The sequence below is a fragment of the Urocitellus parryii genome, chromosome 4 (assembly GCF_045843805.1).
Source record: "Urocitellus parryii isolate mUroPar1 chromosome 4, mUroPar1.hap1, whole genome shotgun sequence".
In the NCBI taxonomy this organism is placed as follows: Eukaryota; Metazoa; Chordata; class Mammalia; order Rodentia; family Sciuridae; genus Urocitellus; species Urocitellus parryii.
The window spans coordinates 209,853,186-209,876,435 of record NC_135534.1 but is presented as its reverse complement, the minus strand read 5'-3'; the positions used below and the strand labels follow the sequence as shown (position 1 = coordinate 209,876,435).

At 63.5% G+C, this 23,250-nt stretch overlaps 1 protein-coding gene across 5 annotated transcripts in view; it reads right to left on the bottom strand.

The window, feature by feature from the left end:
• The window catches only part of Kcnt1 (potassium sodium-activated channel subfamily T member 1), a 56,621-nt gene that overhangs the window by 22,430 nt on the left and 10,941 nt on the right, over positions 1–23,250 (bottom strand). The window contains exons 1-11 of one of the 5 annotated variants that reach the window (XM_026395479.2): positions 18,888–19,042; positions 12,541–12,582; positions 7,631–7,710; positions 7,068–7,167; positions 5,073–5,129; positions 4,655–4,703; positions 3,912–3,971; positions 3,705–3,779; positions 2,916–2,999; positions 2,169–2,263; positions 884–1,064 (exon numbers count right to left, since the gene is read on the bottom strand). In XM_026395479.2, the coding sequence (XP_026251264.1) occupies positions 884–1,064; positions 2,169–2,263; positions 2,916–2,999; positions 3,705–3,779; positions 3,912–3,971; positions 4,655–4,703; positions 5,073–5,129; positions 7,068–7,167; positions 7,631–7,710; positions 12,541–12,582; positions 18,888–19,042 (978 nt within the window). Of the gene's footprint in view, positions 1–883; positions 1,065–2,168; positions 2,264–2,915; positions 3,000–3,704; positions 3,780–3,911; positions 3,972–4,654; positions 4,704–5,072; positions 5,130–7,067; positions 7,168–7,630; positions 7,711–12,540; positions 12,583–18,887; positions 19,043–23,250 lie in introns of those variants that run through there. The other 4 variants (XM_026395481.2, XM_026395480.2, XM_077798045.1 and 1 more) reach the window with 4 other exon arrangements.

Here is a 23,250-nt window from a genome sequence, read left to right as displayed (position 1 = left end):
TCAGAAGGAAATATCCATGACTGAGGAGGGAAGCGGTCTTTTCAGACAAGAAAGGAAAACAGAAGCCATAAAAGAAAGATCAGGACATTTGACCACAGTAGAATCCAGACGGTCAGTACGAGGGGGGAGCTACCAACCAAAAGAGGGCAGAGGTCATCGACAGCAGGGCTCTGTGCCTCCAGAGGGCAGGCCAGGGAGTCTGCAGGGTCAGCAGAAACCCAAGAGGTCAATGAGCAGATGAAGAGAGGCCACCTCAGTGGACATCAGTGGACCATAAAATGGCTAGAGCTTAGAATGCAGCCTAGGCCCTGCATCGTCTCAGATGGAGGTGGGGAGGACCCAGCACTGCCTGGCCAGTAGGGACTCTGTCTCAGATGCCTGGAGGGGAAGGGTCACATGCCCAGGCTGCTGTAAGGGGCCTGGTGTTAGGTGTCCCCAGCACATAGTAGGCCTTCCTCATAGCCTACTGGGAAAAGCAGAGGGCTTCTGGCTGGGGATGGGGGCTCCGAACTGCAAGCAGAGAGCGGGCCAGGGCTGAGGGTCAAGCTCAGGGTCAGCAGTGGCCCTTCCAGGTGCCCCTCACGGTCCTGACCACTGCTGCCATGCAGGACTGTGGGTAGCCAACGGGTGACTGTCCACACTGACTGTCCACCTCTGCCTCTGTACTGGTCCCAGGGGGGTCACCCTAGCACCAAGAGATCCCCTGTCTTCCCAGAAGGAAGAGCCCACTCGGCTGCACTGCGGCTCACCACCACACTCCACAGGAGGCCCTGGCCAGGCCTGCCCTCCGCAGGTGTCACCCACCCTGGCCTTGTGGCCCTCCAAGGGTCGACCACCCTGGTGCCCGTGCCACAGCCCCGCGTCTCTGAGGCTGGGGACCAACCTGCAGTGGGAGCACGACCAGGGCCACACCAATCATGATGACCACCAGGAACTGGGATGGCCAGATCTTGGGCGTCACATCGCCGTAGCCCACCGTGGAGAAGGTGACGATGCAGAAGTAGAAGGAAGTGAGCAGGTTCAGGTTCTCGCCAGCTCGCTCCAGGTGCTGGATGCCACAGGTCCTAGGGGATGGGCGCTGCTGGGCCACCAAAGGCTGGGCTCCAGCCTGGGTACCCTGGGCTCTGGTGGACCCCGTCTCCTGATGCTGAGTCCGAGTCTCAGTCTGGGGCACAGCTCAGCACTCTTGGGCTCCCAGACCACCCATCTGTCCCCAGCCCTGCTGAAGCGTCCCCCAGCCTGACACTGGTGGGCACTCTTGATCCCTCTAGGCCCTGGATGGCCCCTGAACCAGCCCTGGCACCACCTTGGTTCAAATCTGACCCCCTTCCTGCCCAACAGGAGCCCACAGGGAGCAGGAATGTGGAGCTGGGGCCTCCTGTGTGGACTGGGGCTGGGTAGGACCCTCGACATGAAGGGTTGCTTCCTAGGCCCTTCCCTGCACAGAGCTGGACACCTCCTTCCTATGCTCAACGGGGGGTCGATTGGGCAGGGCCTGAGGTCACTCCCTGGTCCCATGATGTTGGCACAGCCGGTGCTCAGGGCCCCTGGGGTGGACAGCTGGGTGACACAGGGCTGCTGGGAGGAGACTCACCCTGAGTCACCCTAGATTCTGTAGCCTTGGACATCTGTTCCAGATCCTCTGAGGTCTGTGTGTTGTGGGTGGGGTGCAGGGGAGGGAGGGCAGAGAGCACAGGGCACACTCTGCCCAGGGCCTGGGGGATAGGAAGTGGTAACAGGGCCTCTCCAGGATCCATAACAGGGCCAGAGCACAGGTGGGTGCAGGAGGCCAGCAAATCTACCCAAGTGGCTGGAGGCTCCGTTCCAGGAGAACCCTCCAAGCCCCTGCCCTGGCCTGGCCTCTGCTCTCAGGGTGGCCTCAGGCCAAAGGCCCCATCCCACTTGAGGGCTAGTCCCAGCTTCAGAGCCCAAGGCACGGACCAGGAAGCCAGATCCCAGAGTCCTGGGCCTTGGGGGAGCTGGACTTAGGGGTTTGCTCATGGGGACATGGGCTCAGGGCTACTCCTGGACCTCCGTGCCAGCCAGCTAAGCCACCCCCTGCCCCAGACCTTGACCCCAGAGCCTTGACCCCAGAGGCTGTCACTGCCTCTCTGCCCAGGAGCACACTGTCCCCGGCTGCTGGGTGGCCCTCAATGCCCAAGGCTCACCCCGTGAACACGAGGCACAGCAGGGTGCAGAAGAGGATCAGGACCTGGTTGAACATGGCCGACTGCGTCCTCAGGATGGCACGGTGGAAGTCGTTCTGTGGAGGATGTGGTCGTCAGTGGTCAGGGCTCGGTCCCCCGCCAGAGCAGATAAACAAGAGGCAGGCTGCAAAGCCAGTGGCCTGGCACACCTCCCCTGGGCGAGGGCCACAGGGCAGCCTGGACTTGGGCAGGCCACTGACCTCGCTTCCTCTCTCAGGAGCACCCTGCCCCCCTGTGCCCCGGGAGGGCTGAGGCCTGTAGGAGGCTCGATGGACTGGGCATTTCAACTTCACTGACCATTAAGTCAGACCTGGGGCTGTGAGTCTGGGGGCCTGGGGCGGGGGCAGGCCTGGGGGCACAGAGGCTGACCTCCCTAGATCTCAGCAGGCTGCCTGCAGCCCAGTTTTCTCGTGGGCCCAGAGCTCACGGTCTTGGTTCTCACAGTCTTGGCTCTCGTGGTCCCAGTGCCCGTGACCCAGGATTGGTGACTGGTCTCCCGTAGGCCTGCTTGCTACTGCCCATGGCCCCATCTCCTCCCCAGCCCTTTCCCAGGTCAGGAGAAGCTCTCTTCCCAGACATTGACTGGGGCAGGTCACAGTGACAGACGTTCCTGTTGGTCACAGGCCTCCTGGCAGGCAGCCTGGTGGCCCTGGGGCTGGGTATGGCAAGTCGCCTCTGCAGGTGGGCAGGGGTCTGGCTCTTGCTTACGATCATATTCTCCAGTGCGTGCTTGGCCAGCCAGCAGTTGAGGAACACCGGGATGAACAGGTTCCGCAACGGCGGCCAGAAGATCTGTGGGGAGATGGCGGGGCTGGGGAGGGAGAGGGCAGGACTGGAGGCCCTGGAGAGGGCAGGACTGGAGGCCCTTGGGGGGGCAGGACTGGAGGCCCATGGGGGGGCAGGACTGGAGGCCCCTGGGGGGCAGGACTGGAGGCCCTGGAGAGGGCAGGACTGGAGGCCCCTGGGGGAGGGCAGGACTGGAGGCCCTTGGGGGGGCAGGACTGGAGGCCCATGGGGGGGCAGGACTGGAGGCCCCTGGGGGAGGGCAGGACTGGAGGCCCTTGGGGGGGCAGGACTGGAGGTCCCTGGGGGAGGGCAGGACTGGAGGCCCTGGAGAGGGCAGGACTGGAGGCCCCTGGAGAGGGCAGGACTGGAGGCCCTTGGGGGGGCAGGACTGGAGGCCCATGGGGGGGCAGGACTGGAGGCCCCTGGGGGAGGGCAGGACTGGAGGCCCTTGGGGGGGCAGGACTGGAGGCCCCTGGGGGAGGGCAGGACTGGAGGCCCCTGGGGGAGGGCAGGACTGGAGGCCCTTGGGGGGGCAGGACTGGAGGTCCCTGGGGGGGGGCAGGACTGGAGGCCCCTGGGGGAGGGCAGGACTGGAGGCCCTTGGGGGGGCAGGACTGGAGGTCCCTGGGGGGGGGCAGGACTGGAGGCCCCTGGGGGAGGTGGGTGGGGGCTGGGATCACTGGGTGAGGGGTGGGATTGGGGCTCACCCACCGTGATGATGAAGGGCAGTGTGTTGACCATCTCTAGGATGAAGGACACTCGGATGATCTGCTCCCAGATGTTGCCCTGGGGGTCAAAGGGGGCTTCAGAGCTGGTGCAGGTAGGACAGAGGACAGGGACGGTGCAAGGGCAGCCTGGGAGGTCAGAGAGTGGTGCTGGGGGCAGGAGTGAGGAGGAGGCACGATGGTGGGGACCTACTTTGTAGCTGAGGTAGATGAGGAGCATGGTCTCCAGGAAGCTTATTGTGGCCACGATGACCTAAGAGGAGAGAGGGACAAGGAGCAGACCTGGGTCTGGGGTCTGAGGCAGGGCCAGGCCACGTGGGTCTCTGGGCGAGCACCCTTTGTGTGTACGTGTGCACCAGGCTGTGGTCTTTGGACAGGTTCCTGACCAGGGGGCAGCCTAAGGGGCAGGGACCATGGAGAGCGGTCATGCTGCTGCCCCAGGAGGTGGAGGTGGGCCATGAGGGCCACGTCGGGGGCTCTGAGTTGGTGGGACAGGGCAGGGCTTGCTGGCAGTCTGCCAGGGAGGGGCTGGGCTGGGTGGAGCCTCTTCCAGACACAGCCTCTCTGAGGCCCTCTCTGGGGGAGGCCAAACATCCAGTCATGAGCCAGTGCCACCACCCAGAGACCTGAGCAGTGGCAGGGCTGGGGAGACCCCCAAGAGCTGGCCTGGGCCACCTACCCTCCCTTGCATCCCCTAGGGAGACAGCAAGCTTGAGGGGTAGCAGGAGGGAGAGGTTCCAACAAGAAATGGAGGGGGGTGCACCCCAGCAGTCCCTGGGTGTGTCCTAAGTGCCCCCCTAGCCCGCTCCATCCTGGAGCCCATCAGGCCTGGGTCCCCTGCCCACTGGGCCTGGGTGTGTCCTAAGTGCCCCCGAGCCCGGCTCCTGTCACGGCTGCCCTCTGCTGTGGGGAGAGGAGCAGGTGGGGCACTCTCACCTGAATCGCCCACAGAGCCATCTTCCTCTCCACCCACAGGATTGGGGCCCTGGGGAGAGAAGGGAGATGAGCCTTGGGCAGGGTGCAGCACACAGGGGCCACAGCCATCAGTGTCCCCCTTGCCCCTGGGCCCAGCCCAGACAGGCTCAGGAGAACATCTCAGAGGCAGTGGGGGCCCCACAGCCAGAGGCAGAGACTAGCTGGGGGACCCAGTTGTCCCCCTCTGAAGGGGACATCCCCAGCACTGATCCCAGCCAGGGTTGAGAGGGCAGCTGGATGTGTCTACAGGGACCCTGGGCAGCATTCAGGCTGAGGCTGGCCATTGCCCTCAGAGGCTAGGCAGTGTGAACTCCATCCACACTCACCACGTCCACCCCATGTCCCCTGACCCTGGCAAACAGGAGCAGCAGGAACTCACCAGTTGATCTCGGAGGAGGAGCCATTGAAGGTGTACTTCTGCTTCACACAGCCCCAGCTGCGGACAGACAGAGAGCTGGCCTGGCCACGGGCCCTCCGGCCAACCCCAAGGCCCTCCTTGGGCTGCCATGGGCTCAGGGTACATGGGAAGGGGACCCGGCCCCAGGTACCGAGGGGTGCCAGAGCTCTAGAATTTTGGCAGAGACCCTGCAGGGATGACGTGTGGGCTCTGCTTGACAGACCACAGCCTCACCTGGGATCTGGGCTGACAGTGAGACTCTGGCAGGAGAGAGCCAGGGACTCTGCATGGTCACACACTCCCTGGAAGGTCCCACACAGCCAGAGGCAGAACCAGGGGCCCTCCAGGCCTCCTGAGGCCAAGCCACCTCAAACAAGCCTGGATGAGGCTCAGTGGGGACCAGGCTCCTGCCCCAAGGGGCTGGCTCAGCAGTGCAGGGCCCTAAGCCACTCTGGAGGACAAGTGTGTCCAAGCCACCTGGGATCAGCTGGCTGGCGGGTGGCAGGGCCCAGCTGGCAGACAGGGCACAGCTTGCAGGCCCGTTGGCTGCTTCTGAGCCTATGAGAGGGGACCCCCGCCTCTTTCCTGACCTACTTCCCTCCAGAAACTCCCCAGGGTTGGTGCAGACTCCAGGCCATCCATGGTCCACCACTCCCCTACTCCGGCCCTCTCTCCCAACATCTGCCCGCCTGTCTCTCGTCACCATCCATCCCTTTATCCACCCACTCACGTTCTCACCTGGGATCCACCCGTGCGTCTGCCCCAGCCACCCTCTTACCTCTGTCCACCCACCCACCTTCCATCTATCCAGCCATCTACCCCGCCATCATCTGCCCATCCATCCAGACCTCAACCCGTGACCTCCTCAACCGTCTGTCTGCCTGCCCACCACCCTCTCACCCTCCTCCCACCTCCACCCACGTGCCAGGCACTGTGCTAGGGATGGGTGATGAACACCACACACTGGGCCCTCTGGGGAAGGGGACCAGAGGCCCAGGAGCTTCCAGGACTTGGGGAAGGTGAGATGGGCCCAGAAAGGTGGTTGAGAGTCAGTCAGAACCCCCGTTGCTCTTCCTCAACTGCTGTGGTGGGCTCTGCCCTCCCCTGACCCGGACAACCACAGGGGTGTGTTCTCAGCTATGGGTGAGGGTCTCTGGCCTGGGGATGCCAACTCCTATTGAATAGTGGGTGGCAGATGAAAAGGAAGGTGAAGAGCAGGTCTGTACACAGACAGCCTCCAGGGCCAGCTCCTTCCCGGCTCAGCTTCCAAGACCCCCGCAGTTAGGGACGCCTACACTGAGGAGCCTGAGAGGACCCAGAGCCAGTGACCAAGGGGAGGCGGTCTCCAAGGACATGATTCAAGACAATCTGGCACTGAGGGCTGCTGGGCCAACCCAGAAATGAGAAGAGCCTGACCCAAGCATCCCTAAGCAGAGACCCAGCAGCTTCCAGGGAAGGATCAGGGCTGGGACTCAGCAGCAGGGGGGAGGAGGAGGACCACACAGAAACCTCCAGAGAAGTTCCCCCCATTCCTCGAAAGGCTCCTGCAGTCTGCAGGTGGCTCTTGCTCAACATGGCCAGAATACGCCGGCCCTGAGGTGAAGGAGTGAGCCAGGAAGAGGCCGCCGGGGGCCAAGAGGGTCAGGTGGAGCCTCAGAGAGGGGCCAAAGCCCTGGCCAGTTTGCATCCTGCTGCAGGGGGCTCCCCCAGAGGCTGGGACCCTCTTGAGTGAGTGTGAAGACCCCCTCTCATGCAGGGGGCACCTGGACCCTCCAGGCTCCCTGGACCTTCTGGGTCTACGTGCAGCCACACAGGTAGCTCCAGCAGGGGGTTCCTCTCGCTACGCTGAGCTTGGGCAGCATACTGGGCATGGCTTTGACTGGGCACGGGGCTTCCTAGAGGCCAGGCTGGGTGCTGGGTGCAGTCCCCCCAGGGCCCAGGACCCCTTCTTCCTCCAGCCCCACGGGTCACACCCACCATCCGATGCCCAGGGCCGGGTTGTCCAGCAGGACCCGGATGATGTAGAGCAGGCAGGTGAGGAGCTTCAGGGAGAAGTTGAACAGCCGGATCCTCAGGCCTGGGGGAGGCAGACGTCAGGCAGGCCCGCAGCCCCCTCCAATAGCTCCACCCTGGAGGCCCCACCCGGGCCCCTTCAGGAGGCACCAGGTGCCCACTGCACAGAAGTGGAGTCAGAGCCCAGGGGGTTTCCTGAGGCTGCCCCTCCGTGGCTGGGTAGGCCTGGAGCCCACACACATAACCTCCGAGCCCCTCTTGGACTCCCTGGGAGGTCCAGGGTGGCCAGTCTTGAAGCTGGGAAGGAGTGAGAAGGGGCCTGCATGGAGGAGGCCTAGCCCAGCCCCATCTGGTGTCCAGCAGATGGGGCAGTGTCCCCACAAATCCCACACGGCTCCCAAGAGATGTGCGACTCTCAGGCGGAGGGAATGCCCCCGGCGCCCACTGCTCAGCGACACAGCCCCCGCCACACTGGCTTCCTCTGGGGCCCCTCCCCTCCTGCCTGGGAGCGCCCAGCCCCCACTCACTGGATCTTTGGTTTTTGATGAAGAACAGTTTGAGCCGCTCCTTGAATGTGTTCTCATTCACGTAGAACTCCACCTGGACCCTGGGGCAGGAGAGGGGACGGGTGGCAGCCAGCGGGAGCCTGGTGGGGAGGCAGCCCCAAGCCCCACTGACTCGTCCCAAGCTGCAGGACTGAGAGGCATGCCCACCTTGGACCCAGGAAGCCACCTATCACAACCTTCCCCGTGCCTCCCCCAGCACACAGGGCCACAAGCCACTGCCTGCTCAGCGTCCAGGGCCTGTGGGCCCCAAGGAGGCTCAGGCTATGGCACCCACTGGGCTTTGGGCACACAGAGCTCAAAACACACCCCAGGACCTATACGGAGTCCCCAAAAGCTGAAGGCCATTCATGGTCTGGTGGCCTCTGGTGGCTGGGTTCTAAGACCACCGCTCAAAGCAGCGTGAAACTCAGGCAGTCGGGCCAGGAGGGCTACAGGCAGCAGTCATCCTGAGCTGCCCTGCAGGCCAGCAGCGGAACCCCCTAGCACAGGCCCTTTCCCTTGGGCTCCCCTGCAGCCCCTGGCCATTGGTCCCCAGGTCCCCGTCACTTACACACATGACTGCCTACGGGCCCTTCTCCAAGCCCTCTGCCCAGCATGGGCTCTCTGCAGTCCTGAGAACAGACCACAGTGGAGCCAGTGGGAGTGGCCTGAGGGTGCCAGAGGGCGCCAGCACATGGCCCACCCACTGCTGGCCCCATCTGGTCTCTGGGAGTAACATGGAGTCTGATGACGACAGCTACTGCCCGGCTCTCTGTGCCCAGCTCTGCTGGAGTTCACACCCCATTGGGGCTCCATGTCCCACCGAGGTGAACCGCCAACAGTCACTCCAAGGATGACGAGAGGGGCTAGAGCCGGGCTTCCTGCAGCTGGGGTGGGGATGGCCTGTCCCCCAGGGCCATGCCCCTGTGGTGCTGGGCACCGTCCTCCCTCAGCATGACCTTGGGCGTCCTCCATCACAGGCTGAGTCCCTCCCTGCTCCAGAGCAGGGTCAGGTGGGGCGACTGCGTGTGGGTGGGATGACGGTGTATGTGGGGCACACAGTCCCCACCTCGGCACAGAGCAGGGTCATGACCTGGGAGGGCAGCGGGGCAGAGGGCCCACGGGCAGAGTCCTGCTGCGTGGAGGAGGTCACCAGCAGCCCCAGTGGAGGCGAGGCCAGCGCAGGCCCAGGTCCCTGTGCCCACCTCTCCCCACTCCCCATCATCAACCACGGGCAGGGGCCTCTCCCGGTGGCTGGGCCACGAAAGCTCTCCTCTGCATGGGTGTGGGCTCTGTGGAGGCAGCTGGAGAGTCTGAGGTCACTGCCTGGCCCGGGCATGCTGCCCCCACGTCCTGAGAGGCGTTTGAGACAGGTGAAAGGACGGGGGCTGAAACCCACTATGGTATTCAGAGGTGGGCTCTGGGATGCTGTCAGCAGCCTGGAGCCCAGGAGGGAGTCCTGGTGGCCTCATAGGAGGAAGAGGCAGACAGCGGGAGACAGACACGTGGGTGCACCCGCGCCAGGCCCTGCTCTGACTGCAGGCTCCGCCAGCAAGAAGCCATCACTAGATGTGGCCCCAGGACCTTGGAGCAGACCATGAGCCAAATAAGCCCCTTTCCTTTACTATGCATCAGTCTGCAGTCCGTTGCTGGCAACAGAGACCGACTGCACCCTCCCGACGTGGACCTGACCCTGTTCGTTATGACCCCCTCCCCTCCCCCAGATGGGCCGGGACCCAGGTACTTTCTACCTCCTCCAAAGCTGCCCCCCCACCCTCCGTGCAGCTGAGAGCCCCCAGCTCCAGGTCTACCCTGTGCCCTCTGCCTGGTCTCACTGGACAGCTGGACACCATTTCATGGGACATTACTGCTTGTCCACCTGCCCTGCCTGCTTCCCTAAGGCTCACCTCTGACCTCCCACCATCAGGCCCAAGAGGCCCACCCAGCCTCCCCTCCTTGGGTGGACGCCTTGCCCACCACAGCTCAGGGGTCCTCTAAGCTCTGGGCATCCCCCACCCCACTCCTGGCTCCCTGTCTTCTGCCCTCCAGGCTCTTTCTCTGCCTCTCTGGCTCATCCTGGCCCCTGGGGCTGGCTCTGCTCCGGCTCCCGCCTTCGGCTCCCCCAGGCTCTGAGCTCCCCAAACGCAGCTGCCTGCAAAGACCACGAAGCCACTGCTCCTCCCCACAGTCAGGGAATGGAGAAGCCCACCCGTGCTCCTGCTGGCCTGCCTGTGGCTTCCAGGCAGCAGTGTCCCTGCTGGGGCACCCGGGGGCGGGGGGTCAGGCCTGCTGACCACAGCTGGTCACACCCTGGCCTCTGGTTCCAACACCCCATGAATAGAACACAGGGCCACCACTCAGGGGGTGAGTGCCCGGTCAGCTGTGGACATCCGTCTAGGCAGCCCCCAGGACCCTGGGTGGGCAGCACCCACCTATGGGGGAAAGGGGTTCTCCATGAGGAGCCAGAGAAACCCGCGGGACCTGGCAGCAGAATTGGAGCCCCGCAATGCCAGAGAAGTTAATGATGCTTGGCTTTTGATTTGTGATGAGCTGTGGCCGCCACTCCTGACCCCACCACAAACAGTAGACCAAACTGTCTTCTTCCCCAAAGCATGCTGACCGTGCAGGGGCCCTGATGACCCTCCAAGGGCCAGGGGCAGCCCTGGGGAGGGAGTCTGGCTGAGGTTGTGGGCCACCTCCTCCTGCAACGGGCACTCGCTGTCTTGTTCTGAGTTCCTGGGGTCACAGCCTGCAGTAGGGGGCCCAGGATGCTGGAAAGCCAGACCTGGCCACTCCTCACCTGCCCTCCTGGCTTCCTCTCCTCCTCCCCAGGGAGTGGGAACAATGGCAGGAACTGCCTCCCACACTGTGCGGGGGCGCCTGGCAGCCAAGGTGCCGTGTCAGTGAAGTGAAAATCAGCCCCTGCGCGTGTCCCCGCTTCTTCTGGAGGTGTGCCCAGAGGGAGGTGCACCCAGGGGAGGTGCTCCCAGAGGGAGGTGCTCCCAGAGGGGGGTGCGCCCAGAGGGGGGTGCGCCCAGAGGGGGCTGAGCCCAGAGGGGGGTGCGCCCAGTGAGAGGGGTGTGTCCAGATGGGGGTGACCCCAGGGGGGGTGCACCCAGAGGGGGGTGCACCCAGAGAGGGGGGTGCGCCCAGAGAGGGGGGTGCGCCCAGAGGCGGGTGAGCCCAGAGGGAGGTGAGCCCAGAGGGGGGTGCTCCCAGAGGGAGGTGCTCCCAGTGGGAGGTGCGCCCAGAAGGGGGTGCGCCCAGGCCTGTGCGGTCACTTGACAGTGCCCACATAGGCAGCTGGGAAACCCAGCGCCATCTGAGACTCCTCAGGCTCCAGGCTGCCCATTTGTGGGCTTGGCTCCATATAGCACTGACCATGCCCACTGACCTGGGTGGGACCCAGGCCCAGCTTGGCCTTGAGCCTGGAAGAGCAGCACACCGCCAGCCCAGCCCTGGGGAGGGCAGTGTGGCCCTGGCCCTGTGGAGTGGACAGCTGTGTGGGAGCTGGCAGGCAGGCTGCCTGGGGTCAGGCTTGTCCTGCTCAGTGCCCCACAGCAGCACAGAGGGCTGGCCAGGGTGGGAAGAGACACCCAGGTGCCCCCATGCCTGATACCAGTGGGGGCCTCAGCAGCAGCCCTGACTGTGACAGGCCGCCCACCCCTCCTGGAAACTCCCGGCAACTCTGGGTCTGGCCAGCAGGATGGGGTAGGCACCTAAGCTCCCCTATTCCTCACCCACGGTCCCAGGCTAGCTCCACAGGTCCGCCTGCTGTCCCAGGTTAGTTCACTGCTGGGCCCTGTCACACCCCAGCCCCACAGAGCCTGAGGCGGGGTGGGGGGCCTCAGGGTCATCCTTCCTCAGTGCTCAGAGGGGCCCCTGCCTACCCTGGCCTGGGCCCTGCAAGCCCAAGCTGGGAAACAGGGTTGGGGTTGGAGGAGAGTCCAAAATGGCCAGGGAGGGTGGTGGGGGCTTCCTAAACTAACAGATGACCTGGCCCGTTCCTCCAACCAGTCTGCTGCCCTGGAGTCTGCAGGGTCTTTGTTCTGGCCTTGGGCCTCCCAGGGCCTACGGACACTGCTCTGACCAAGGCCAGCTGGGCAGTGGTGTGGACCACAGCCTCGGGCAGCTGCACAGGGTCATACCCCACAGGGCTGAGGCCCAGCTCCCAAGGCCTCCACCAGCCTGCGGGGGCGTGGGAGAGCCCGGGGCAGCAGGCCAGCCTCCATCTCACGCCTGTTATCTGTGGTTGGTGCACGGGGTGCAAGGCTGCAAGGCTGGGGGACAGGCCAGGGTCAAAGCTGTAGCCCTCAACCCTGTGGGAGGTACCAGGCGAGAGCCACAGCAGCAGGTGGTTACTGCTGCCAGTGACGCTGGTTAATGGAACTGTTAATGACAGGCCCCACTGGGAGGCAGACCGGGTCGGGGAGGGATGGCTTTCCCAGGGGCTGCGCTGACTCCTACCTTGGGATCTCCTACCATGGGACCTCAGCCTGAGCTGGAGCCACAAGTGCAGCCACCGAGCCCCTGGCTCCAGCCTGGGCTGTGGCAGGAAGGGCACCCCTTCTGCAAGCCACCTGGCTCCTGGGGACCTCGACCTGCACTGGCAGCTAAGGGGGCTAAGACCAGGCACGGGGTCATCCTCACGCCTGCCCTGTAGGGCACCGTGGCAGGTCCCATCCTGGCAGGTCCCATCCTGGCACCAGGGTGCCCCTGAGAGCCTGGCCTCCTCAGCAAGGGACCACCCCCACCCCTGTGCTGGCTAGACATGGCCCTGCCCAGCTGCAGGGCCAGGGGCCTGGCAGAGTGTATTCTCCCGTGGGGACTGGTCTGCCAGGGTGTGAGGACACTTCTGTCCCCAAAAGCCCCCTCCCCTACAAAGCACTTACTGAGAGAGGGAGGACTCCAGGCTGAAATCCTCCACGTGGGGCCTGGGGACACAGCAGACTCATCAGCGCAGAAGGCAGGTGGACAGAGGGCTGGGCTCCAGGTAAGGTCCGGGGGCGGTGGGGCATGCCCATGCCACGCACCCTGCCTGCAGAGCCCCAGCACACGGCCAGGTGCCAGGGCAGGCGGCCCAGCATGCAGGGTGGGGCAGGGTGACAGCCAGGCCACCTCGGTCCGCTCACCTCTGTACCAGGAAGCAGCACAGCCCACCTGGGAGGCCGGAACATGCAACCCCCTGCGCTGGGCCCATTGGGTGCCAACCACAAGGACAGTGTGGCCTGTCTTCAGCAGACACACACCTGGGAGCCACTGCTGTGCCCTGCCCAGCGCTAAGCATGCCCAGGCCCAGCAGCACCAGGAACAGCCCTGTCAGAAGCACTTCACCCCAGGAAGCTGAGGGCAGCAGCAGCAGCCGGCCCCAGGGTGGTGCAGGGGCCTGCGGGGCTTGCTGCCAGGTGTCCGACTCCTCTTCCACTCCCTGCCACCCAGAGACCTGGGGCTTGGCCGGCCAGCACTGCCCCTTGGCTTCCTTGACTGGGCCGGCTGGGACTGGGGGTCGACGGCTTCTTGGGGGTCAAGGAGTCCCTGCACAGGGCCAACCTGGGCAGCCTGGCCAGGGTTTTCCCAGACTGGCCAGTGGGAGCTGCCACCAAGTTGTGTGGCCCATACTGGACAGGAGCTCAGGGGCAAAGGCTGGAGGGAGTGGAACTCTACCTTCATGTGGACTGGGCAGTGTGGGGTGCAGGGGGTCTCAGTCTCCCCAGAAAGGACTTCAGGGGAGCCTCTTTTAAACTTCAAAGCAACCACTTTCCCGAAAAGGAAACCAAGGTTCAGAGCAGTCTGCTGCCTTCCCAAGGCCTCCCAGAGGAGGAGCGGGGAGCCAGGCTGCCCAGCTGTCAGCACCCCTGCCGTGGCCTGGGCTGTACCCTCTGGTGGGCAGGCTCCCTCCTGGTGCGCCAGCCCTACAGCCTTCTGCTCTCTTGTCCTGGCAAGGTGGAGACTGGACCCTCCCCTGGGAGGGCCAAGGTCCTGGCTGAAGTGGCTGTGGGTTGACAGCTCCACACCGTACAGGGGAGCCCAGACTTAACTGGTCCGAAGGCTCCGAGTGACCAGGAGTGCCAACAGATTCTGTGTTGCGATGCCTGGGGTCCCTCTCACTGGCTCCAGCACAGCCCAAAGTCTTGAGCTGGGGCCAGGCTGCACCAGGGTCTGCAGGAGGCCAGCTGTGACTGGTCATAGGAGGACCAGGAGTGGGTGCTGCCCAGCTGGGTCCCCTCCGTGTGTGGCTCCTTAGGCTCCTCTCCTCAGCCGGCCCTGCCCGGCTGCCTCCTCCTCCTCCTGGCTATAACCTGGATAGAGGTCTGCTGCCCACTGCCCACAGGGCCCCTGTGCTCTGCCCGAGAGCCTGGTCCTGAGTGTCCAGGGCAGGCCCTACCCACATAATGTCCCCTGGCCTGCCAAGCAAACAGGTAAAGGAGCCCAGGTCCCGTAGGAGGGACAAGGGCCTGTGAGCAAAGGGACAGGGGCTGTTTGGGCCCAGGCAGAGCTGGCTGAGGACTGGAGCCTGGTGACGTTGAGGTGGGCCATCTAGGCTGACCCCACCAGCGGGGCTGCATGGGGAGGGAGGGAGGAAGAGGCAGGGAAGGGAATCTGGATTCCCATCCAGAACACCTAAGCCCAAGATGGCCCAGCAGGACCTGTCCCAGCAACTAGCGACCTTGGCCCCACCCAGCGCCTGTCAGCCACCCAAGCCTACTGCTCTGGAGCTGCACGGGCCTCCCCGGAGCCCTCCCTCTGCTCACAGGGGGTCAACACACCTGGCAACAGGGACTGAGGAGGGATCTTCCCACCTAGGAGCAGCCTGAAGGCTCCCTGGACCCAGAGCCCAGTGGGGGTCCAGGGAAAAGCCCCGATGGGGAGGGGCCAGGCCTAGAAGGGGCAGGCTCAGGGCCCAGGCCAGTGAGGCAGCTTCTCCAGGAGCCCCGCTGTTGGTGGGGGCAGGTGTCTGGGTGTCCTCTACCCTCTGCCCTGAGTTCCAGTGGGTGCTTCAAGGGAGCGGGGCTCCCTGATCAACTGAGTGCACATGGGAGCACTGAAGTCTCTGGTCTCAGCAGGGTCCGGCAAGGGAAAGCACTTACTCTGGACTAAGTTTTGTTTCCCCCAAATTTACATGTGGAGCCCTGACCCCCACAAGGCAGCAGGGGACTCTCTTTGGAGACAAGGTCACAAAGGTTGAAACGGGTCACATGGTAGGCCCTAATCCAGGAGGACTAGCACCCTGCAGAGAGATCAGGACAGACACACAGAGGGATGGCCACGTGGCCCTGGCGCCTGTGATCCGGCAGGGCCTCAGGAACCAGCCTGCCCAATCCTGATCATGTACACAGCCTCTAAAACTATGAGAAAACTCACTTCTGTGGCTTAAGCCCCCCAGTCAGTGGCCGTCCCACCCAGTCATGCACCAGTTAAGGCCGGAAGCCGCATCTATGAGGGACCCCTCCTCCAATGTTTGGCTCTGGTCAACGATAAACCAGCCCAGCCCCGGTCAGCAGATCAGCACGCTCTAGGGGAGAGGAAGTAACAGGGTAGGGGTGGGCGGATATAGTGTGGGGGCTCCTGAAGACAGCTGTTCTGACAGCGGCCACCACAGGGGCCCTGCGGAGGCAGTGAGCACCAGAGAGGGGCTCTGGGTGGAGGCTTGGTGTGTGCAGAGCTGGAGTGCTCAAAGACCATTCGGAAGACCAGCATGGTGGGCAGCAGGACACACGGAGCTGAGAGGGACAGGGTGCTGCGTAGGATGGGGCAGAACCAGGCTCGTGGAGGGGTGTTGGCTGCTGTGAGCATCTGGACCTGCAGGGCAGGAGGTGTTGGGCAGGGCAGGGGCTCTGTCCACTGTGGCCAGGCTTTGACAGACTGGGGCACCACAAACCCTGGAGTTCTGGGCCACAGAGTACAGGGCCATGTTGGAGCCTGAGGACCTGCCCTGGGGAGGTGCTAGCCGCTGATAGCCAGGGACAGAGGACAGGGGCTGGGGAGGACCAGAGGAGGAGTGGAGGTGTTGGGCTGTGTGACCAGAGCTAGCCCTGAGAGGGCTAGCTGAAGGCGGACACAGAGGTGTCCCTGGTGAGACTGTGGACGGAAAGTGAGTGCTCGGCTTCCCAAGGGATCAAAGTGGGGCTGGGGAGGGCTCCTGAGGGTGATGGATGGTGGGAAGGTGGTGGGCAGGCAGGGCCCAGGGCTGTCCTGGGGAGTCACCAAGCCATGGGGAGGCCAAGCTGTGTCCTACTGTGGGGCAGACTCAGCCAGGAACAGTGGCTGGTTGATCCTAAACAGCCCAGCGGGAAGCGGGCTGAGAGGCCTGGAGTGCTGCCTGCCAGGGGGAGGCTCCCGGCCCTCGGCCCTCCTGCACACAGGGGTGGCCATCTCCCAGGATCTGTCCTCTGTAGGAAGAGCTGCTCTCCAGCTAGGCTCAGAGGGCCTGCCCTCAGGGAAGGTCCCATGGGGACAGGAAGGGGTGGGCAGTGGCAGGGACCACTCTGCAGCCCCGTGAGCCTGTCCCTAGCCTGGCCCCTGAGCCAGGGCCTTTGCACGGCACCAGCCCCCAGCCCCCACCCTCGCCCACACTAGGCCCCACCACTGGGCTTTGCACGGAGCCCTGGTGTGGAAGTCTGCGGGTCTCTGCAGCCTGCCCACGAGTCTGCCCCTGTGGGCACCGACAACCAGCTCTCAGCCTCTCCTTGGCCCTCAGCCCACCTGCTCCCCCTCTACCTAGGACCTTTCTCACACCTGTCCCTGGGACACCCCATCTTTTCCAGGGCTCCTCTCCCTGGCCCCTCCTCCGGGGGTCCTCCCCTTGGCAGTGCTCCAGGTCCCTAAGACTCCTTCTGGGAGCTCAAGACCACAAGGGCCCAGCTCCCCGAATGTCTCAGGCCCAGACTCTCAGTCTGCCCTACTCCTAGGACCCCAGAGGGCCTTCCAGGACACTGCCCCCTCAGACCCTTTGCCTGCTCTCTGCTGCCACCTATGACTAGTCACCTGTGGCCACAGCCTCTGGGCATCCCACCATTTGCCTGAGGGAGGGGGACATCTCGCACAGCCTCCCCTCCACCACCCCCTTTCCTGCTGGGTCCACATGGGCACAGCTGAGGTGTGGCCAGCCTGCCTGCCCATGGCTGTCCCCACCTGAGCCCAGCAACCTTGGTGCTTGGACATGTCCCTCCTGAACCCTGCTGCCTTGGTCCTGAGGACTCAGAGGGGCTGAGGGAGTCCGGGGGTGGGGACAGGTGGGACTCCATAGGGGCCTCAGGACAGGAGTGGGGCTGGGAGACCGCACCTGGGTCCAGGGAGTGGGGTGGGGGATAGAAGGAGCCCTCCTTCATTGGGGCCCTGGGAAAGTGCTAGAAGGAGGGAGAGGCCTCTCACCCCAAAAACCCGGGCAGCTCCTTCTAACCCCCCACCCCTCCCATTTCGGGAAGAGGAAGCATCAGACCGAGTTCCAGGGACAGCCATCTACGAGAAGGCAGTGCATCAGGGGCACCTTGGACGTGGGGGCAGACACCTCTGACCACTGTGGCCAAGTCCCTGGAGACAGTGGAGACCTCCTTCTGCCCACTGCCTTCCAGGCAGTGGGGAGGACTGAGGCTCCATGGCCCTGGAGATGGCCCAGGCACGCAGGATGGGGCAGCCGCAAGAGCTACAGCCGACAGCTCACTCTGGCAGGCACCCTCCTCCCTGTTCTGGGCTCGCCTGAAATCTACACAAAACTTCCTAAAGCACAAATCTGCCATGTCCTCCTCTGCTCAGGAGCCTTCCTTGGCTCCCTACTGCCCATCTCCAGAGCAGGCAAGCAGCCTGTGACCAGCACTCAGGGAAGGAGGCTGCAGAGCTGCCAGTGGGGTGCTGGCCTGTCCCAGAGGTGTGACCCCTCCCTTCTCCTGCCCTGCAGAAAGAGCCTGACAAGGACCTCTCCTTGAGGTCTTCTGGGGGATAGAGAGGCCAGTGTAAAAGGGCCAGCATTTATGGTCCACTGGTTCGTGGGAGGCCAAGTACAGGAGGGGGAAAGAGGGAGGTCTTCCTGGGGGAGGTGGCCTGCGGCCCCAGCTTCCATGCTGTGCGGTGGGCTCAGAGGCAGCCTGGGCAGAACCTGCCATCCCTGCGGTCCACCCCTGGCTGGGGCCAGGCTGGCTGTGAGTAGAACTCCTGAGATCACTGGCCCCCACAGCATCCAGGAAGAGGAGGCAGAGGAACCGGCCCCTGGGGCCTTGGCCGGCACTCACACCCTTCCGCCCAAGAGCTGCCCATTAGCAGCCCAAGAGCCTCGGCTGCACACTTAACCTCAACAGTTTCTTCTGGCAAATGGGAATACTGAGGGGCTGCCGAGAAGCAGGCAATGGGTGTGTGGGCGGGCGGGCCAGACAGCCTGTGGCCAGGGCCCCTTGGCCTAGCCATCTGTCAGGCCCAGCCTCTGCCAAGCCCCCGCCAGCCATGATATGCACTCCCAGACTGGGGTCCTCACTTTCCCTCTGCCTGGAAGACCCCGCCAACTCCTCCTGCTCCTCCCAGAAGGACCAGCACCCCAGGAAGCCCACTCTGCAGCCACGGCCTGGCCTGCACCCCTCTGCCCAGCGCAGGCTCTGTGCCCACGATGTGTGCCCACAGCAGGCCAGGTCTGATTCATCTTCATCCCCCGCAGCACCAGGCATGGCTCTTGGCACAGGCAAGGTGCTGGCCAAGAATCATTGCTGCAGATGACACCTCAGTGTCCTCATCCATGAAATGGGGTGCCATGTCCTACCCTAGCTTGCAGAAGGGATGGGGAGGAACTGGCAATGCCCCAGGGAGGGCCTCCACCACCCTGGCTGCCCCAGGAACCAGGCCAGTAGCTGGCCCTGGGGATGCTCCCAGGGGGCTGCGGGAAGGGGCCTGAGCCCCAGCTGCATCTCAGCCTTCAGAGAACTACAGACCTGCCTGGACTGTCCTGCTCACCTCCAAACCGGGGACCAACCTCAGGTGGGACAGGGCAGGGACCGCCTGTCACCTGGCACAGAGCCTAAGTCCAAGTCCACCCCTGCCTTACCCGTAGGCCCAGTGTACTCAGCCTCTAAGCGGGGTGTCTGGGGTCAGGAGGGGGGGCACCTGGGTGGAGCTTCCAAGGGCAGCCCCCGGCCGTCCCCTCCCAGGGCTGCGGACAGCGCGGCAGGTGCAGCGGGCTGGCCCCTGCGATGCGAGCGAGATGCAAAGCCCCTCCCGGCGGCGCGCAGCGGGGACCCAGGCCCGCGCCCGCCCCTACCTCTGGCCCACGTCGCTGCCCACGGAGCCCCCGCCGCGGGCCGGCAGCAGCGGGCTGAGCCCGTGCGGCTCCTCAGGGGCCGCGGCGCCGGCCGGGGCGCCCCCCGGGCCCGCCTTGCCCTCGGACGGCGAGCGCGGCAGCTTGGCCCGCGCCATCCTGCGGGAGCGCTCTGCGCGGGAGGCGGCGGCGGGGGCGGCGCCGGGCGCAACCATCGCGCTCCGCACCCGCCTCCCCGCGCGCCAGAGTGGAACGGTCCGGCGGGGGGGGCAGGGCGGGGAGGGCTCCCAGGCTCTGTCCCCACCAGCACGCCCCCAAGGAAGACCCAGTCCCGGGGCTCAGCCTTCCCCAGAAGTGGTGGTGGTGACTGTCCGTGCTGGGAAGGAGGAACCGTGCAGCTGAGACCTGGGCCCTTGGCCAGGTACCTGGGGAACAGGAGTACTGAAGAGGGGAGCTAGGCATCCTGGTTGGTCCTGTGTCCACATCTCGGCCCTCCAGAGGTCCTGAAACCTCAGTCTAATACCCAGATCGGCCAGCCCAGAGCTGTACCCATCCTTCAGCTCCTGGCCTGCCCAGGTGAGGTGGCTCCAGCTCCCTCATCAGGTGGGAAACTGCTGGTGTCTCCCGTGGGCACTCAGCGTCCTCCTTCCCCTTCTTTCCACCTCCAGAGCTGTCAGGGCACATCTCGGGTACTCAGCTGTTGGCCCCCACGCAGGGCATGGGATCCATGGGGCATGAGGCAGCTACCCACATGGAGCTCTTGACGCCCTTCTGGGGCGTGTGAGGCCCACCTCACCAAACACAAGGACGACCTGCCAGGGACATAGATTCTTATCCATTTTTTGATGTGGAAAGACTGAAGGAGGAAGTGACTTCCCCAGGAGCAGGAAGGAGCGCAGCAAAGGTCTGGACCAGCTGATCAGAGCGGCTCTGTGTGGCCATGCTGTGTGGCTTTTCTAGCTCCTCCGTCTCACAGACGAGGCTCCAGATGACTTGCCCAGGCAGGTAACTCTGTAGGTATTGGTGCTGGGAGGTCCGGTTTGCCCCAAGTCCAGCTTGGCATGGGAGCTCTCAGAGTCACACCTGCCTGACCCAGGTGGAGGGGCTCTCCTGGGCTCCCGGACCCTCCTGAGCAGCCCACAACCCAGGCCAGGAGCTCCTGCTTGCTGGGCCCGACTGTGAGTGCCAGCAATCAGGGAGCAAACAGGAGATTTATGGTAGAGAAGTGGGCTTCAGTTCTTCAGGTAGTACCAACCTGAGAGGGGTGGCCTGGCCCACCCACACTCACCAGGAGCCCTCATGAAATGGCCTGCACCAGCCCCTCACCCCGAATCCCCTTGGCTGACCATCTGTCCCCGATTTCATGGGTCTCCATGCACATACTCTGTAAAAACACAAGAACCCCAGGGCTCACGTCACAAGGGAGGAGCACCCAGAGAGGAAGGGTGGGCGAAGTGCCAGCCTCGGCCTGGCAGGGAGCAGCCTGTTTCTTAACAATGCCTCGAGGTCAGGTGGGCTGGGCCACTGTAGGGAAGCTGAGGCACGGGCTACTACCGCAGGGGACCCGCATCCTGGCTCTCCAACACCTGCCCAGGCCCAGATCACATGGAAACCACTGCTTGGTTTCCCGGCAAAGGCTCCAACCTGGGCTCCATCAGCCTGAGGGGAACAAGCAGGAGGAGCTCCCCACCGCTCTGGGAGGCACTCACAAACGGAGGTGCCCCTTTCTGAGGAGCCCCTTTCTGAGGAGCCAAGCAGCTATGAGGAAGGAGGCCGGAGGTCTCCCCAGGGCATGCTGTTGAATGAGACCACTGATGTGCACAAACAGATCATGCAGGCCACGGCGCCTGCACAGCCCGGGGCCATGCACACAGCACTGCAGTGAGAGAAAGTGCCTGCAGACATCAGGGGTGCTCACACAAGGCACCCCAGGAGCCAGGGGAGGGCGCAAGAGAGGGCTCAGGGCTTTGGGGTGTTGTTTTCACCCTGCATCCCTGAGCAATGGCATCTGGGAGGCTCACGCAAGCCATGTCTGCAGAGCGTGGCAGTGGAGATGCATGGCAGTGGAGATGTGTGGCAGCCTGTCCCCAAGGCCAGCCTGTTCTGCCCACACAGAGAGCTGTCCTTTCCACTCTTCTTTTCTGAGTGCAGGGGTCTGCCTATGCTGTTGGCATCCGAATCCCAGGGCTAGAGAGAGGTGACAGTTGGGAGGAGGACACCAATATTTTGTGGTGTCAACTAGTGACAGGCGTGGAGGAGCCTGTTTCCCAGGTGGCAGGGGGACCTCTCAACTTGTTCCTGCACCATGTGGGTGGGTAAAGTGGGTTTATTTTGGGAATGACAGTCCCCTCTCGGCAGGGTCCAGTGGCTGTTTCCTGTGTGGAGAGGGCAGACAGTCCCTTACACATCCAGTGCTGATTCCTGGCTCCTTGGCCTCTGGGTACAGTGGAGTGACTGACCCACAGGCAAGACGCACAGCCTGGAGCAAGTGAGGTGGGAGGGCAGGCACTGGGCTCCCAGGCTCTGGGTCCTTGGAGCGTGGACAATCTTGAGCCCTCAGAATGTCTGCAGAGCATGGGAGTGGAGATGGGGCATATGTCCTGGAAGCCCCAGAACAGATGACAATAGCCCCTTTATGAGTGTTAAAGACAGACAGGTGCTGTGAGCTCCCCGCACGAGGACACAGCCTCTGGAAGTGACACTGCCCTTCTTCCCACAAGACTGGGTGGGGAGGGTCGAGCTCAGGTAGGGAGAGGAAGGAGGGGCACCTGGGATGGGGAGGACAGGAGCAGCACAGAGGTGGATCAGGACGTCCATGCTGGACCCTCACAGGGTGCCTGCCAGAGGCCTATCCTGGGGCTGCCAGGCTGCAGAGAAACTGTCTGGTTACCTGCTCAGTATGGGAGCTGAAGCTCTGGGACAGATGGGCTGCCTTGTGGTCCAGAGGAGGTGAGGAGGCCGGGTCCCTGTGTGGCACGTCTTCAGGTGGGAGGCAGGTGTGTGGGCAGGTGTGGTATCTACAGTGGGGCAGGGGTGACCGCTGCCTCAGGAGCCTCCCAAACCCAAGCTGATAAACAGACAGTGAAAGCAGTGATCAAGACTCAGAAGCCATAAAGGCAAGGACAAACCAGTGTCACAGATGTCCCCAAATACTGTTGGGAGCCATGTTGGGAAGTGTGGGCAGTGACCCCCCCCTTCCTGGATCCTGTCCTCAAGGTCAACCTGAGACAGCCACAGCATCCTGAGAATTCTCCCCACAGCCCTGGGGAGAGGCAGCCAGAGGCTGTTCTGGCCTTCCCTGTCGTCTCGCTGGGGAGCTGTCGAGGCCAACCCCCAGAACAAGGTGACACCCTCAGGCTGCCCTCTGGGGAAAGAGCATGGAGCCCTAGGACATCTCCAGCTGCGTGGCGTGGTCCATGGGCAAGGACATTTCACAAGATCCTAGGAAACGGGGCAGATGGACACTCAGACACACAGCCCTTGCCCATGCTCTGGAGCTGTGGGAAGGTGGTGGGGTCACACGCAGGCTGGGGCACAGGAAAGGGAACAGGAAGAGGACACAGGGGCTGGGAGGTGGAAGAACCCACTTGACCATGGGGGATGACCATGGGCATGTGTGGCCCAGCCACATGGGGATCCCTTGGCCTTAAGCAGGAAGGAGCGTCCGACAGTTGCGCGATGTGGGTGAGCCTTGAGGACAGGGCGCTGAGAAAGGGGCCTGGCACAGGACAGTGCTGCGGGGTTCCACCTGTGTGACGACTCCGAGTCACCAGGCCAGAGACAGGAAGTGGAATGGAGGGTGCCGGGGCTGCGGAGTCAGTGTCTATGGGACAGAGTTTTGGTGACTTGGAAATTGGGAGAGTCCTGGGGATGGATGGTGGAGGCGGCCGCGGCACCGTGCGGACAGGCTTCACACACAGAATGTCCTCTCGGAATCGGTTCGCATGGTATATTTTATGCCACGTGTATTTACCACACTTAAAACAGATACGTTTTAAAAAAAGAGAGAAGGAAGGAGGAACAGGAAGAGTGGGTGAAGGAAGGAAGGAGAGAAAAAGGAGAGGAAAGGACTAAGTGGACTTCAAGGACAGAGAACCTGGTCATCGGTAAAGCCTACGACCAGGGCAGAGGGAAAGTCTCCTCCAGGCTTCCGGCCCAGGTCGGCTTATGAGGGCGAGTTTCAGTAAAAAGGAGAGACAGAGGAGTCTGTCATCTCCGCAGACTGAGGAAGGAAGGGAGACTGTAGGACCCGGAGGCCTTTGGAGAGCCAGGCGCCCTCCAATTACTACTAAGTGAGTCAAGACTAGCAAGAACCTTAATCAAATTAAGGACCTCAGCAGATGACTCTGCACAGCAGAAGCAGACA